We start from the raw sequence: 17569 nt of genomic DNA on the forward strand, positions 1-17569 counted from the left end.
GATCAACTCTTGCCTTGCTCAGCAGTCAACTGGAATTTGAAAAATGGAACCTCATTCTGTGGCATGGGACAAAATGGGCCTTTGTTTGGGATTTGGCTCTCTGTCTTTAAGTAGAGAGTTTAATTGTCTGGATGTTTCTGTGACCAACATCGTTGTGACTTCCTGAACTGTGTCCTGCATTAGTGAGCACCCAGCAAGTGTGTCCATGGAATTTACTGTCACTCATCTGGAAACCTGTATCAACCGACCCCCAAAAGTCTGTGAGTGGCCTTTCACAGTGGCCTGCAGATAACTTTGTGGGCCAGGAATTTATTTCAGCCACGAGAAACGTTGTTATGACTCATCATGTAGGGCTTCTATCTTTCCTTATTAGGTATTGGAAATTAACAAAACTAACTCAGAAATGTTTCCCACACAGAGACCCATTAGGTGAGACTGATATTTCGGTATGCTGAGTGTTGGAGAAAAAGTAAAAGGATTTCATGGATCGTTTTATGTCACTGCCTAGAATGATGCTCGACATGTAGGGACTGGATACTCATATAGTGGATTAATACGTAGAATACCTTAGGTTTGTAGGAAAATGTGTAGGGAGTGTTTGATTTTGATTTTTTAGAAGGTGAATTCTGTTTAGATATAGAGGGTGGCACTATTTTGGCTTGCTTAGAAACTCAAGGACTAATTTCCACATTTATGTAGCAAAGACACAAAGAAGGTAATTCTTAGTAATTCTTAAATTTGGTGAGATTGGATCAATTATACTTACTTCAGTAGGCCATTAAATTGTCATGACCACCAGGCAAATTTAAGATTAAATACTATAAATAGTATTTGTAAATATTTTAGTATCTTCATCTTTACTCAAGAGTAATTATTATAATTGATATAACTATTATTGTTTGAATGAGAGCAAAATGATCCTCCCACTCTAATGATATGATAGAAAAGAGCAAAGAAATGTATTTTTGAGATACTCTGTTTTGAATGTTAGAGTTATTAAATATTCCTGGGTCAGAATCCATGGAGCACAATATTAATACATGTTTTGCTTTCAAGTTTGAAGTCACTTAATAGTAATTACCTTAATTTTTAACTTCATCTATCTCAGAAACACATAAAGGTTTAAAGGGAATAAAGGAAAGAACCTATTATTACATTTCTTGTTTTCTGTCATCACTTATTAACTTTTTGTGATACATTAAAGATATATCACAATGTTGGTAAAATATTTTCTGTGAGCTTCCATGACTTTCAGTGGCTTAATCAGATTGGCTTCTAAACAAAGTATTTTGGGCAAAAGTTTGCAATTTTATGAATATGCTGAAAATCTTTACTTTCTTAGCTTGAGAAGTTTCTTCTTTTTGTTGGACTTTATAGGGGAATATTGACATCTAGCTGTGAAGTTCTTTCAAGTCCAAAAGTAAAGTATTGAGAAATTATGGGAAATGCTTTCTGTGTTTTAAAGCTTACAGTCAGTTCTTTGAGACAGTTAGCATCTGGGTTATAGGAACATCTTACATTGGGTGTTTTTTCTTACAGTATTAATAATATACTTGATACGGTTATAGAATTTTTTCTTTAGTAAATATGGGCTTTGAATTTCTGTGTTTATTTTAGCATACATTTTTAAGACATAAAATTCATTTGACTTTATTTAATTTTTGTTAAGGCAATTTAGTACTTTCAGTACATACCAGTCAGCCTGCTTTGAGGTCCGCAAATAGCAGCTATAATTTGGCTGTATTGAATTACTAAGCGTAAATTTTCGCATTTGAAGATAAAAGAAAGAGATGTAATTTTATACTATAACTGCTTGTTGTTGTTCAGTTGCTAAGTCGTGTCTGACTCTTTGTGACCCCGTGGACTGTAGCACACCAGGCTTCCCTGTCCTTCACCATCTCCCAGAGTTTGCTCAGACTTGTGTCCATTGAGTTGGTAATGCCATCCAACCATCTCATCCTCTGTCATCCCCTTCTCCTATAACTGTTAGATTTCATTATATATGAAGTCACTGTGTTGTACTGTAAATATTGAATTCCAGTTCTAAACTGGACCCAAGCATGAAGAGAATGAGTAGAGGACAGTTATATCTGATGTCACAGGTGTTACTGTACACAGTCTGGTTTGACCTTAAAATATTCAGCAAGATTGTCTTTTGGAATTTGAGCCTGCGGGAACCTCCTACTGCCATGTGCCACCGATGCCCAGCTCTGGGTAAGTAGCCTTCCTAAGGATGAACTGCAGAAAGCAGAACTTGTAGTTAAAAGTGAAAGAGTCCGTGTGTGCCCATTTTTGCTGTTGCTGTCATAGCGCTCGAGTTAGAGCAAAATCCCCAAAAGGAATAAACTGACATGGCCAAAGGGAAGTGGAGACAAGGGAGCTGTGTGTGCTTGAGGAAAGTGATGGTAGATGGTGGGGACCGCCCAGGGGACCAGGGCAGGGTGTTGGCAGCCAGAGGCGGCCTGCTGCGCCTCCAGACTTGGCGGGCGCCGACTCAGAGTCACCAGTACTGTCGGAGGTGGGTCAGGGGAAGTGGAGGGAGTTTGGGACTAAAACCGGTAAACAGTGTACTTTGTCTCTCAGGTCTTTCCCCTTCAGCCCCTCCCGCACAGGAGAACAGAGATTTATATATTTCATGGAGGATGATGAGGTTCCCGTCTGACGTCAGGAAAATGAAGGGACGTCAGAATTCTTGAAGCTCTCCCAGTCCAAATCAGAGAATGCTTTTGTTGGGAGTATAGTATGAAAGTGTGAAAGTGTTAATCACTCAGTTGTGTCCAGGGGATCTTCCTTATCCAGAGATCGAACCTGGGTCTCCCGCATTGCAGACAGATTCTTTTCCCATTTGAGCCACCAAGGAAGCCCTTGGAGTATAGTGTAGTCACAGCATGGAATTGGATGACCTACTTTGAGCCCAGGAGTTGGCCGGTGACACCCAAGCTCATAGAACTTGAGCGGTCGATTGCCTTGTTTTGAAATGTGAGAGGCTGCCAGAAGTCACATGCTGGAGGGGAGCCCCTGTCATTACAGCCACACCCGAACGACAGGAAAAAGGAGCTTAGGGGAAACAGAGAAAAATGATACCTGATATTATATTTATCAGAGATTTGGGAAAATAATCACATCTTTGAAGCAAGAAAATGCTATTAAAAAATCAGATTCAGAGAATAAGAGACCTTGGAAATTAAAAGTATGATATCAAAAACTGGGAGAGTGAAACAAGTTATATAGAAACTCTGTAAATAATGTCTGACAGTCAGAAAATAGTAGTGTAAGCATAGTATTTTTTTTTAATGAATGTTTCATTTAAGTTTTTATCTGGATCAGACCTCTTCAACATTATTCTTTTTTTATTTAATATTGATTTATTCATTTGGCTGCATCAGGTCTTAGTTGCGGCATGGGATCTTTTAAGTTGTGGCGAATAGGATCTAGTTCCCTGGTCAGGGATTGAACCCGGGCTCCCTGATTGGGAATGTGGAGTCTTAGTGCTTGGACCACTAGGGAAGTCTCAAATGCGGTATTTAGAAATGCATAAATGAATGTCAGAATAAATGGATAACAGACGAAAGGGGTCAGCCTCACGGAAGTAAAACTGAAGCAGGACTACTGCATTTTATTGTAGTCCTATGTGATTTAAAAAACTATGTGCATTTATTACCTTGGTAAAAATGGAGAAACATGTAACGAGAGATTTACTTCAGAAATCATTTTGTTGAAAAAAATTATTGACAGGATAGGAAATGTGGCACGATATTACTTTTTGGCAATCCCGGAAGTAGTATGGTCCTCTAAATTTTTTTAGTAGCTGTCTTTTTTCAGCACCCAATTTCTTGCCAAAGTTAGGTATGGTTATCCTACCATTCTCTATACCTTCTGCCAGGCCTGGCAAGCTTCGTGGCTTTTGAAATTCTTTATTGTGCATATGAACTGCAAAGATCCAGATTATTTTGAGACAGGCTTCTCCTCACGTTACCACCATGAACTTTCCATATTGCCAGTGATGGTGGGAAGATTTTCTGTTAGATATTTCACAAGTTGTGGCTGTAATGGAGTACAAATGTTGAGGAACGGAACATTTTAAATGAACAGTGAGAGCCTGCAGACCTTCCAGCCAAAGTGGACTCTTTCCAGCATTTCGAGACTTAGAAACCATTTTTTTTTTTTTTTTTTTCAGAAACCATTTTTTAGAGTTAAACGGCCTCCTTCAGCTCTTCGCTTAATAACTGTGGATGGCTATTGTGAAAACATGGGCCTCCACGGAATGTCAGAGCTGGAAGATGCTTTAAGGGGCCACCTAGTCCACATCTGTTGCCTGATGATTGTTGAGATTCATTCAAGGACCCAGGAAATGACTTTCCTTGGGTTACACAGTGGCCCCAGACGCAGTATTCTTTCTGTTTCCCTGGGCTGCCTGGACTGCAGGAAAATGTCTTGCTCACTTTCCTTCAAATCTCATTCTGTTCTTGATGGTTGTCTATGGGTTTGTATTTGAAAAGAGACAGCTTTCCAGGAGATATTTATACATTTAAGAGTGGGGTCTGTGGACTTCTCGAAGGATTCTAAGTTTATATTTACTGTTGTGTGTGTTAGTCACTCAGTCGTGTCTGACTCCTTGCAACCCCATGGACTGTTGCCCGCCAGGCTCCTTTGTCCATGGGATTTTCCAGGCAAGAATACTGGAGTGGGTTTCCATGCCCTTTCCAGGGTATCTTCCTGACCCAGGGATCAAACCTAGGTCTCCTGCATTGCAGGCAAATCCTTTTACTGTCTGAGCCACCAGGGAAACCCAGGGGTTTTGTTAATTTCCTGAAAGAGATGTGACATACACCTGTGGATGTCAGATGTGACATACACCTGTGGATTGAGACAGGCTGATCTCGGGCTTGAAGTCTTCAGTTGTAGCAAAGACAGAGATAGGGGAAATGTGAGCCGGGGGAGAGAGTAGAGGTGCGATCACCAGTTCTTTCCTGTTATTTTCCTTTTGGTTTATGTGAAAGAAAAGCTGTGGTATTAAGTCTTCCAGAGCAGTTTTTACAATGCGGCAGAGACCGGCTTGCTGCCATCAAGGTTTGTGCAAAATTGGATGTTTGTACCTTCTCTGAACTTTTCCCCTCTGATCCAGCCCCTAAATGTTGTTCACTGGCCTTCTAACTCCATCTAGGCTTGGCATCTCCTGGAGCTCCTTTTTTATTGGAGTGTTGTGGGTATTAATGGTTGGCTGATTAAAGGAGCTCACAGCAAGGGTGTTAATGATTACTCTTTACTTCTCCTGGAGGGTATGTGCCTATTCTCACAGAGCTGTTCCAGAAGCGAGATGGGGTAAACCTCAGTTGTTGCTATGGAAGCTCCTGGTAGCAATTAGAATGTGGTATGTTTTGTAATCCTGAAAAGTGAAAGTGAAAGTTGCTCAGTTGTGTCCAACTCTTTGCAATCCCTTGGGCCTATTGCAGGCAGATTCTTTACCAGCTGAGCCACAACATAAGCCCAAGAATACTGGAGAGGGTAGCCTATCTCTTCTCCAGTGGATCTTCCTGACCCGGGAATCGAACCAGGGTCTCCTGCATTGCAGATGGATTCTTTACCAACTGAGCTATCAGGGAAGCCTTTGTAGTTCTACCTGCCTAGTATCTGTGCTTTGCAAACCCCAGAGGCTTAGTGACTCAAAAATGAGTCTTTCTGGAAAAAATCTGGAGAAGTTTCATCATTATCAAGAATATGTTAAAAAAAAAAAAAAGGTGCTAACATCACTAATTATCAGGGAAATGCAAATCAGAACCACAATGAGATATCATCTCACACCTATTGGAATGATTGTTATCAAAAATAACAAGTAATAAGTGCTGGCAATAACGTGGAGCAAAGGGAACCCTTCTGCACTCTTGGTGGGAATGCAAATTGGTACAGCCACTATGGAAAACAGTATGGAAGGTCCTCAAAAAATTAAAAATAGAACTACAATGTGATCTAGCAATTCCACTTCTGGGTATATATCCAAAGGAAGTGAAATCTCTGTCTCCAAGAGGTATCTGCACTTCCATGTTCTTTGTATTATTTTTGACAATAGCCAAGATACAGAAACAACTAAGTGTCTACTGACACACACAGAAGATGTAAATACACACACACACACACACACACACACACACAATCCTGCCACTTGTCACAGCACGGGTAAACCTTGAAGGCATTATTCTAAATGAAATAAGCCATACAAAGGGGGACAGGTGTTGCATGGTCTCACTTAATGTGGAATCTAAAAAAAAGAAAAAAAAAACCACCTGAACTCATAGATACAGAGAACAGATTGGTGATTACAGGGGCAGGGTGTTGGAGGAGGGACAGATGGGTAAAGGTGTTTAAAAGCTACAAAAATAAATTCTAGTGATTTAATGTACAGTGGAGTGACTATCGTTAGCAATACTATAATGAGTATTTGAAAGTTAGTAAAAGAGTAGATCTTGAAATTCTCATCACAAGAAAAAGAATTGTAACTATGTGTGGTGATGGATGTTAACTGATTTTCTTATTGTGGTGGTCATTTTATAGTGCATACATATATCAATTATTTGTGCTGTACATGTAAAACTAATGTTATATACCCCAAAATAATATGTTGAAGATATCTGTTAGTTGAATTGTACAGTAACTATTAAAACCTATGACTGTCCTCTGAGAATTCCTTCCTTAAAAGTTGTGTGGGTGCTCTGTCGCTTCAGTCCTGTCTGACTTTTGTGACTCCCTGGACTATAACTCTCCAGGCTCCTCTGTCCATGGGATTCTCCAGGCAAAAATATTGGAGTAGGTTGCCATTTCTTCCTCCAGGGGATCTTCCAGACTGAGGGATCGAACCCGTACCTCTTATGTCTCCTGCATTGACAGGCAGGTTCTTTACCATTAGTGCCACCTGTTTAAAAGTTATTTTATACTAAACTATTGAAATACATATTTTTATTTATCATAAAAAATAACTTATTGGTTTAACAATTCTGCTAATTTTAAATTGTCTTTCTTTTGGAAATGTTTTATTCATTTCTCCAGTGAGTAAATATATGTTGAACCCATTGAAAACAGAATATAAGTGTTTCCTGGGAATTCCCTGGTAGTCCAGTGGTTAAGACTCCATGCTTTCACTACAAAGGGTGAGGTTCAATCCCGGCTTGAGGAGCTATCTTGCAAGCTGTGTGGTGTGGCCAAAACCAAAACAAAACAAAAAAAGAAGCATTTCTCAGTACATCAAATGTTTGTATCTTTTGATAATGATAGAGATTAGGGTTTTTATTGTTTATCATCACATCCTTTCCTGTTTTATCTCTGGACTCCTTTGGCAGTTAGGTGAATATAGGCAAGTGTTTTTAAATGCATATAGAATAAAGTATTTGGCATTACAAAGAAAAATTTAGTTACAAAATGCTGAAAAAACCTGTGATAGAGTAATTTTTTTTTGTTATATTAGTGCATTCAATGACAAGTTCCAACAGTGGATTCAGTAACTTTTATTCTAGTCTAGTCTGGCCTGCTCTGAAGTGATTATGAGACAAATGATTTTCAGCTATAATGTGATGTGAAAATGGCTGTGATTTTTGTTGGTGATCCTGCCAAAGATACTCCTAAGAGTGTGTTTTGTGATTTAACTTCTTCGTAGGAGATGCAAATTTCTGTTAGAAGTGGGTTGAAGAGTCTACGGCCACACCACCCTAACGTGCCTGATCTCGTCTGATCTTGAAAGCAAAGTAGGGTTGGGCCTGGTTAGTATTTGGATGGAAGAAGTGGGTGAAGATATCTCATTTTTTCCCTCCTGTCCAAGTTCAGGGATCCTTGGCATTGTAATCACCTTGGATGATGGTGATTATTTCAGATGAACATCTGTTTCCTTAGAGCTTTGGCAGTGACAGCGGTATGTCATGAAGAGTATTTTTTAACTTAATTTTTATTGGAGTATAGTTGATTTACAATGTTTCTGCCGTGCAGCAAAGTGAATCAGTTATATGTATGTGTATGTCCACTCCTTTTTCGATTCTTTTCCCATAGTCATTACAGAGTATTGAATAGAGTTCCCTGCACTATACAATGGGTCCTATTTTATATATAGTAGTGTGTATATGTCAATCCAAGTCTCCCAGTTTATCTCTCCCCCCACGGTCCCCCTCGGTAACATAAGTTTGGTTTCTACATCTGTGACTCTTCTTCTGTTTTGTAAGAAAGTTCATTTGTACCATTTTTTTTAGATTCGACCTATAAGCTGTATCATATGATATTGATGTTGAGTATTTTTACAGGGACAACAGTTTGAATGGGAATAACTCTTTGTTGAGTGCCCCCTAGGCTGGGCACTCTACTGGGCATGGTCAACGAAACCGATGAACACACAGTGATGGTGCCCGGCCTTTGCAGTGTGTAGATGAGGAGAAGAAACAGACACCAGACTGCAGAATATACAGGGTTGTGTAATTGCCTAGGGCATAAAAATGTCCTGCAATGCTGTGATAGCGCGTCATGAGGGGGCTTCACTGGACCTGGGAGGGCTCTAGTGGTGGGAAGGCCTCCTTAAGGAAGCCACATTTAAGTTGATGCTGGGGTGTTGTCTGAGGGTGGAACTTGGCCCACGGAAAACCTGAATGAGGGCAGCGATGGGGAATGAAGTGAGCTGAGACCGTGTGGTGAGGTTGGCAAAAAGATGCAGTTTGTATTTTACTCGGTAGTGTTTTTACGTCTGGTTGAAGAGGCCGAGTTTACCTTTTAGCTTATGGCATGTATTATTTAGTATATTAATGGCTCGACCTCTAAAAGCTTTAGAAATTCATTTGGAGTATATAGGTTGAAAAATTGATTATAAAATTTATGAGAACCAGCTTTCTTGAGAGAGCTGGACCCTTAACATTTGTTATCCTTTAATTCCTAAACGTTATTCTTCACCCACATTTTCATTTGGCACAAATGTAAGAAAAACCTAAAGAGAATTGAGGAGGTGCTACGCTCCTTCGTGTTTGTAAAGATACACACCTTCCTTACCTGGCTAGTCCTGGGCAAATAAGTGTTGTTCACTCTTCTGGGTTTTAAGGCAACAGGCTCCACAGCCTGGCAGAGGCTCAGACGGAGCAGAAGGGGATTGGAGCGTGGGGCAGGAATGCAACCATTCTGGTCAGGCCAGTTGGGGAGGGACTCCTCTCCCCACGATTCCCATACTGTTTGGCCCTCTTTTAAAATTTGACTCCAGCAAAGCACACTCTCCAGCCGAGGGGTACACACATCTTTGTGACTTCAGGAAACATGCACGGTTGGCTTGTGAACCTTAACTACCTTTGGAGGACATGCTGAGCCAGCAGGAAATGGAAGTGACATCCGCTTCTACACATGGGGACGATGGAGGGTCACAGGCAGGTAAAGAACATACAATGGCCCTGAAACTTTTGCGCGTTGGTTGTAGAAAGGAAACCTCAGCAGGACTCATTAAGCCAAAAATTAGTGTAAAAATGACTGAGCAACAGATTCTAAATCATTTTGTCTCTTGGTTGACCTTGGAATTTTTTGCAAACCATTTTCTTGTAAAAATATTATGAAAGAAGTTAGTTTACAGTATTTTGGAAACAGGATTTGCTCTGCTTGCTAGTGCTGTAGACCTTCCAGGGCAGAACAGAATTGCTGTCAGCCCTTGAGCCTAATACCCAACCTGGCACTTCACGCATGCTTGTTGATACGGTTGGATTAGAGTCTGTATCTAATGACACTCTGAAAATTATCCATCACTTGTCTATGATGCCAGGAGATTTGTCCCAAAGTGTTTGTTGTATGGAAATCATAAGGGGATAGAAATCTACACGCCGCCCCCCCCCCCCCCCCAACCCCCAGGCTATAAATGGGTTAATCAGCTAAAACCGTGGTGTGGTGCTATTCCAAAGCTCCAAGGCTGAGTAATGAATTGGCATGAGTGGCCATCCTGTGTTTGCTTCATCTGGCCATTCCTCTCTCGATTTGTTCGCTGACTCACTTGTCATTTATTGCATGTCTGCTGGTGCTGAATTCCATGATAGGCTGTTGAGAAACAGACAAATAAAGCAAGACCTATGTTAGTGGCTTTTGAACAATGACTCAGTGCCAGCTGCTGAGGAGTGTGATAGTGGCGAGTCCTAGGGGTGGTGGGGCCATGGACTAGGAGGGACTCATTTCTGGACTTTGACTCTTCCTTGGAGAATCAGGGGATGTTTCCCAGAGGAAGCACCTGCGAGATGGCAGAGGAGAGTGTGGAAGGCAGGGGTTCCAGGCTGAAGGGAAAGTGTGTGTCAGGGCATAGGCATGTTGGGTGAATTATGTGGTCAGATGCCGTTTGTGTATTTATTAATGAGCCTCCTCTGTCGCTGCCAATCGCCTCAGCCGTGGCCAGCTTGCAGCTCCGGAAACAGCCTGTGTACAGGCTCTTTCCTATGCCTGGATCCCTTCCCTGGCTCTTGGCTAGCCCCTTTGACTATAATTGGGCGATGGATTAAATTGCACCTTTTCCGAGATGCTCGTCCTGACTACCCGTCTGAAGTAGATTCGTCCTGTTATTCCTACCATCCATCGTGTTGCTTGCTTCAGCTTACTTGTCACAATGCTGATTGCTTGTTTACTTTCTTGCTGAGAGGTCCCCAGACTGTCATCTCCACCAGGGCATTTCATGTTTACTGGTGTGTCCATAGTGCTTTGCCCAACGCCTGACCCGTAGGGGTGATAGATCCTTGTGGATGAGGGAATGAATGGATGAAGGAATGAATGAAAAGGCCTCACTTGAAAACCAAAGACATTCTTTTTTTTTTTTTTTTTAGTTTGATTGTCCTTTTATTTTTTAAACATTTTAAAATGTATTTATTTTTAATTGAAGGATGATTGCTTTACAATATCATGTTGATTTCTGCCATACATAAATATGAATCAGCCATGGGTATACATATGTCCCCTCCCTCTTGAACCTTCCTCCCACCTTCCACCTCATCCGACCCCTCTAGGTTGTCTCAGAGTCCCCTGAGTCATACAACAAATTCCCACTGGCTGTCTGTTTACATATGGTAATATATGTTTACATATGTTTACATATGGTAATACATGCTACTCTCTCAGTTCATCCCACCTTCTCTTTCCCCCCCGTTGTGTCCACAAGCCTGTTCTCTACGTCTGCGTCTCCACTGCTGCCCTGTAGATAGGTTCATCAGTACCATCTTTCTAGATTCCATAGATATGCGTTAGTACACGATATTTGTTCTCTTTCTGACTTACTTCACTCTGTATGATAGACTCTAGGTTCATCAAACACATTCTTAATGGACTTGTAATTCCAGTTTATGCCTTGAAGTTTGAGGTAATTCTTACCTAGGCACTTAGTATCTCAGTGAAGAATTTTGTTCAAGACCTTTGGGTGTTACCTTGAGGTAAAAGAAAGTGGGAGTTTACTCTGGATCTTAGAAGTGAGTGAGGTCGCTCAGTCGTGTCCGACTCTCTGCAACCCCATGGACTGTAGCCTACCAGGCTCCTCCGTCCATGGGATTCTCCAGGCAAGAATACTGGAGTGGGTTGCCATTTCCTTCTCCAGGAACTTAGAAGGAGTGACATTAAAAAAAAATCTAAGGATTCTTTAAATTGAATATGCAAGGGTGAGATAAATTCTATTCAGAATGCCTAAGTTATAAACAAGAGAAATTTATGAATTTGAAGAAAGCTGAATGAACTGCATCATTAAGTCATTCTTTATAGTCATTTTATAAAATTATTTATTATAATGCATTTCTATTTGTACTGCTTAGTTCTCTGACTTGTCCTGATAATTTTGGTGATTTATTCTTATCTGTGCTCTGAAATCTTATTTTTATAATTAATATCATTATTATTATTTAAACCCTTATGTAAGTCAGTGATGTTCTCATGTTGATAATTATTCTTTTTATTTCATACGGTATTCACATAACATTCCCCATCTGTGGACTCACTTTCATTGCCATTTCCCTCCACTTTTTCTTCAGTTCTTAGAGTCCGTAAAATGTCTTCATTTCCAGTTCATTTTACCCACACTCATATTTTTCTTATACACGTCACATATAGCACAAGATATTTTCCCTGACATATCGTTAGCAGATTATTTTCATCATATTGGAAGATTATGCAGCAGCATTTATTTTGTAAGTTCTATAGTGGTGGCAGGTGGAAACTGTTACGTGAAATGGCACGTTGAGTGAAAGGAAAATCCTAAAGTGAATTGCTTCAATGGTTATGATTGTTTTCCCCATTTGTTCTCCTCCAAATGAGAGTGCCCCTGCAGATATGTTAATCCCAAGGGGCGGCAGACAGGACTTCTCGGCTTTAGTCAGTGGCTGGGTGATTGGCACCTCCTGATATGTTTCATTATTGATATCTCTTTCCCTGGCTTCTGATTCCAGCCTTTTGTTCCCTTCTTGGAGAAATGGGGAAAAATACATTTATATACTATTTTGAAAGTAAGATTTTGGTTATCCTTCTTTGTGAAGGCAACGTCTTATTTACCTGTTCGTTTCATTCATTCATCCAGTAAATGTTTACTGCCCACGTACTCTGTACCAGGCACTGTGGTGGTCACTAGGCACTAAAAAATGACTACGATTACCAACATTGAAATTATTTTACAGTGTTTCAGGAGAGGATAATGTGAAAGAAGTCTTATGTCAGCAGAGAAATATTTTGTGGTCTGCCTGGTAAATTTTTTTTTCTTTCCCAAAATTGCTACTGGCTAGAAAATGATGATGGCTTGCACTTCTGACAGTGCTGCTAATGTTGGGTTTCTGTGCCTGGGCCCTTTGTGCGGTGCAGACAAGAGGCGTTTGGAGACGCTTAATTTCACCGGAACGCTGCACCTGTTGCTGGCTAATCTTGCATACGAAATCCAGAACCTCGAGTCACTTGCTTTCATTTCCTTTTCCTGCCCCCTCTTTCCGGCGTGGAGGGACTCAGTTTAGTAACTCAGATGAAGAGTAACCATCTTGTTCCTTTGGGGCTATGGTTTTAATGCCCTGGGGAGTGGAATTGTAGGGGGGCCTTTTGAAATTCTCTTGCAGAGACGCTCACCTCAATTGACTGGCCTCAAGATTCTGCAGCTTGTGTTTATGCCAGTTTGGGACTGCGATGGGGGTGGAGCCGGCTACCTGATACCTGGGACCTAACTGCTGTTGAGGAACATGCATTTCCTTTTGGTTTCATACGGTTTTTGGCTGTGACTTTGAGGAAGAGAGGAAGTATTATATATAGTATTATTTACCCTCAGAGAAACAACTTTGAAACCTCTGGGCTTCATGATGATTCAGGCAGTGCTGTTGACAGCCAGTGAGCTGCTTCTCGAAGGCCCACGATGGGATGGGAGGAAATACTTGGGGGCAAGGAGTTAGTTCTGAGGTTCAGAACACCCACGGCATGAATTTGGTGTCATGAATGGAGAAGGAAATGGCAACCCACTCCAGTATTCTTGACCCGCGAATCCCATGAGCAGAGGAGCCTGGCAGGCTGTATAGTCCATGTGGTCGCAAAGAGTTGGACACAACTGAACGAGTAACACTAACTTGGTGTTATGAAACCCTAGTTACCCCATTTTTCAAAGAGAGGCTGAGATACTGACACAGCTTAACCTGTAAGAATTTTGCAGGCATCCATGAAAATAAATGTGAAAGGACTCTGAAGTTCAGAGGTCCCTAAAATTGGTCACTTTTTACTGACCAAATTACAGACTGATGTTCCAATAGAAACATGGGTCGTTCCAACCCTCTACTGAATTGGCAGCCTCGGGGAAGTTATTTTTAGTGTCACGTTCCTCATTTAAAACCAGGTTTGTTCTATTGGCTGCATTTTAAAATCTTTTTATAGATAGACTGATTTACTCATGAACATTCTCTGGAGGAGAGAGATTTTATGGAAAGTGGAACTTTGTGTGAAGTGGCGCATAAGTGGTTCCAACCTGCAAACTGTGGAAGGACTTGCTTCCTGTCAGGGGCAGCCCTGGAATACGGGCCTGGCTTTCTTCTCCTCTTCTTTCTGGATCGCTGTTTTCTCTTTTGAACCTTCTGGTATTGTTTCCGAGCTCCACCCTCCCTGTTCTCTGTCACTCCTTAGATGCTTTAATCATAGGCTGTTTGTGCATTTCTTGCCTCTGTCGTGTTCACTCCCACCTTCTTTGGCCGCCCCTGCCCTCTCCTTTTCCCTTTTGCAAGCCCCAGCCTGTGTTGGGGCTGATCCCTGAGGGAGTGACAGAGGGCACCACACATTCTCTCTGCAGTTGCCTCACTTTGCCGGCCCTGGGAACTAGTTCTCGTCTACACCGCATGGAACAGAGTAGGTGCTAAGTCAACAAATCAATTAGCTGACCGACTCCCATGGGCCCAAGGCTCAGGGATCTTGTTTATAAGTCCCATGGCTCATAAGTTCTGGGCTGACAACCATCACTTGCATTCTCTGTTCCTCACCTGGTTATTGGACTTCCCAGGTGGTGCTAGTGGTAAAGAAAGAATCTGCTGGCCAATGCAGGAGACAGAAGAGACCCAGGTTCGATTCCTGGGTTGGGAAGATCCCCTGGAGAAGGAAATGGCAACCCTCTCCAGTATTCTTGCCTGGAGAATCCCTTGGACAGAGGAGCCTGGAAGGCTGTAGTCCATAGTGTCACAAAGAGTTGGACATGACTGAAGCACCGTATCATGCACCTGGATATCTCTTGGCAGCTTCATCATCCTAGAAATCCTGAAACGGATTTAAAATACCCAAGGTCAGTTCTTTGGCATTGGTTCTGCCTCATCATTACCTGGATCCTTCATTTTCTCCCCACTCCCAGCCCTCAGTAGGTGATTATGTTTCATTCCCACATGGGAGTGGGGTGGGTGTGCCATGAGTAGGCAGGACTATCTTTGTGTGGTATCAGCTGCAGGCTGAATATACAGATGACTCATGCAAGTTAATACCCATGTCTAATGAGTGGCCAACAGCTTCAGATTTGCATAAGGGCCTAAGAGCTCCACAGGAAACACTGAATTGAGATTGTCACTGCAGGTGACCAAAGGAAAAAGTGTTGTGAATGACATGTCCAGCTTTATAGGGTGTTGTGCCCTATGGGAGTGAGAAATGGAGTATTTCCTGATGTGTGAATAAACTAAGATGTCACAGTCTTCAGTGATTCCAGCCCTCAAGGGCAACTAAGAAGGAGAAGAATACCTGTGATCCAGTGGCTGCAGCCACTCCCTCTGGTGAGCACTGAGAAAAAAAAAAAACACACAAAAAACGTGGGATACTGGCCCCAGGTAGCTGAGATGCATATGAAAGGAATGATTTCAGTGAGCCCAGACTCTTGCATCTTCCCATACATAGAAAAGCACTAAATTCCTTAACTTGAGATAACCTCGTTTTCTTTAATTTCTTTAACTTGTTATTCAGACTACCTGCCCTTTGTTGCAAGCATCTGTATAACCTGACTCCTTCCCCTGTATCCTCGGAGCAGTTCTCTCAGGGTCACTTGAGATGCTGTCTCCTGGCCTTGAAGTCCAAAAATTCCCGCCAAATATAACAACTCTCAACTTTTAGGTTGTGACTGTTTTTGAAGTCACCAGGATACTTAAGTCACCTCTCCCACCAGATGTTTTTATAGCTAACAATGAAGAATAATCCCCATGCTTCTTTTTTTCATACTTTTCCATGAAGCTTGAGGGTTCTGGAACCTTTTAGAACCTGGAGAAGTTTTCCTCACAGACAGCAGATGTACTTCAAGAAAACTCACTGGCTGATCTTTGCTCCACAGCCCAGCAGGTTGCCAGTGATATTGCCTCTATCTTTACAGCACTTTTATTTCCAAATGTATCCTTCTTTTTTACATTCCTGAAAGCACCCTTCTCACTTGGTCCCAGTTCCCTGATCCCTTTCTGCAATGCTGTGGTCTGCCCCAGAGCAGAGTCTTCCCCAGAACTGCTATTTTTTATTTTGCTCATGTCATAGACTGTGGTACCTCCTTTCTGCATCAGATGGCCTTGTTGTGGAAGCTCTGTGGGTGTGAGAGATGCCCAGGTTCCTCTCACTATCCTGGTTCATTCTTACTTTTGTTCTGCTGTCTTCCACATCAGCTTGTGTCTCTTCTTTCAGTAAATGCTCTTTTACTAAGTCCTTACAACATTTCAGGCTCCATGCTAAAGGATGACAATACAAAGGTAAATGAAAAATGACAATGTTTATTTTTTGCCTGATTGATAGAACATGTAGAAAATTCAGGAAAATTACTCCCTTCCTCTTTCTTGTTTGGTAATGTTTTAAAAGTCCTCTTTTAAAGCATCTGGGTTTTATTCGTCTCTTTTCATGTCTCCTTAAATACCCGTTCCTGCTCCCTGAAGAACCCTGGTGATAACCTTCCTTCCTTCTGCTGGAGTGAGGTGTTTGCCACATGAGTGGCTGTCCCAGGAATCCCTGTCTGAAGCAGCACGCACTACCGGATTCTACCAGGGCCCTGGCAGAGTGGATCCCGGCTTTTACAGAGTGGTATCACTTGATGTCCATGCAGTGTTGGCCTGTTCTACCATGACTGCTGTCAGCCACATATGCCTCACCTCGGTCGGATCATAGCAGTTGTCACTTCTGTTTGGAAGTAACTTAACATTGCCAGTGAAAATCCTGCCACGTGTGCGTACACACAGTCACACACACAGTCTGCTGTGAGACGAAGACAGCCCTGGGAGGGAACCCTCCTCCCCTCTCTTGGTGTAGGGAGAAGCAGGTATATACCGACCACTTCTCTCTACCCCCATCATTGTGGGATTCAGTGGTACTATTCTTTATCTCTCACTCTCACTGCGTTTGTGCACTTTTCCTGAGATAATTGTAAGAAAGGTTATCATTTTATTTTCAAATACAGTATCTAGGAACTTTTGCCATTCTGTGTGTCTGACTATTTGCACATTAGAAAATAAAACCAAAATACTTAAAATGTGATTTCTTTCCTCTTTCTTTGGTGTCTGCATCAGAGATAAGTCTCTATGTGGTTGGGGATAAATTCTGAGCTCTTTGGTGGTGGGGATTTTTGTTTAGCTCTCTCTAACATGATTTTGCTGGTTATAATGTCATTCACTTCCATTAATATACTAATATGGAACAAGACATGGTTTCAGCTTTTATTTATATCTTTGTGCTTTGGAAAAACAATCTCATGAGAACTCACTCAGCCCATTAAATACCATCTTTGACGTTGCTTTTTTGGGTTTGCTTGTTTTTAGAAAAGTTTTTCTGGCTTTCACCCTTTGTATTTGGAACAGTAGCATAGCAAGTATTTTTAGACATGTGTTGTTAAAATCATGTGAAAAATCCTTTTCATGTCAACATATGGGATTTTACTAGTAATCTTTAATGTGATCAAGAACTAAGGTAGAATTTCCTAGCTAGAAAAGAATGAGTTAAAAAAAAATTTCCCATATTCCTTTGATGGTTGGAGAAGCTACATTCTATATTTTCAGTTTGATAAAAATATTCAAGAGACTGAATTAGATTGGCAGCATCTTGAGGACAGAGATTACACCTTTTTCACTTCTGTTTTCTTCTTGGGTGTAGCACTGTTATA

At 41.5% G+C, this 17569-nt stretch overlaps 1 protein-coding gene across 4 annotated transcripts in view; it reads left to right on the forward strand.

The window, feature by feature from the left end:
• The window catches only part of UTRN (utrophin), a 540243-nt gene that overhangs the window by 36280 nt on the left and 486394 nt on the right, over positions 1 to 17569 (forward strand). Inside the window, exon 1 of one of the 4 annotated variants that reach the window (XM_043888657.1) lies at positions 9082 to 9381. The exons of the other annotated variants lie outside the window; for them this stretch is intronic. Coding sequence (XP_043744592.1) covers positions 9312 to 9381 — 70 coding nt within the window. The 5' untranslated portion in view covers positions 9082 to 9311. Of the gene's footprint in view, positions 1 to 9081; positions 9382 to 17569 lie in introns of those variants that run through there. 4 annotated transcript variants of the gene reach the window in all.

The sequence above is a fragment of the Cervus elaphus genome, chromosome 26 (genome assembly GCF_910594005.1).
Source record: "Cervus elaphus chromosome 26, mCerEla1.1, whole genome shotgun sequence".
Lineage (NCBI taxonomy): Eukaryota > Metazoa > Chordata > Mammalia > Artiodactyla > Cervidae > Cervus > Cervus elaphus.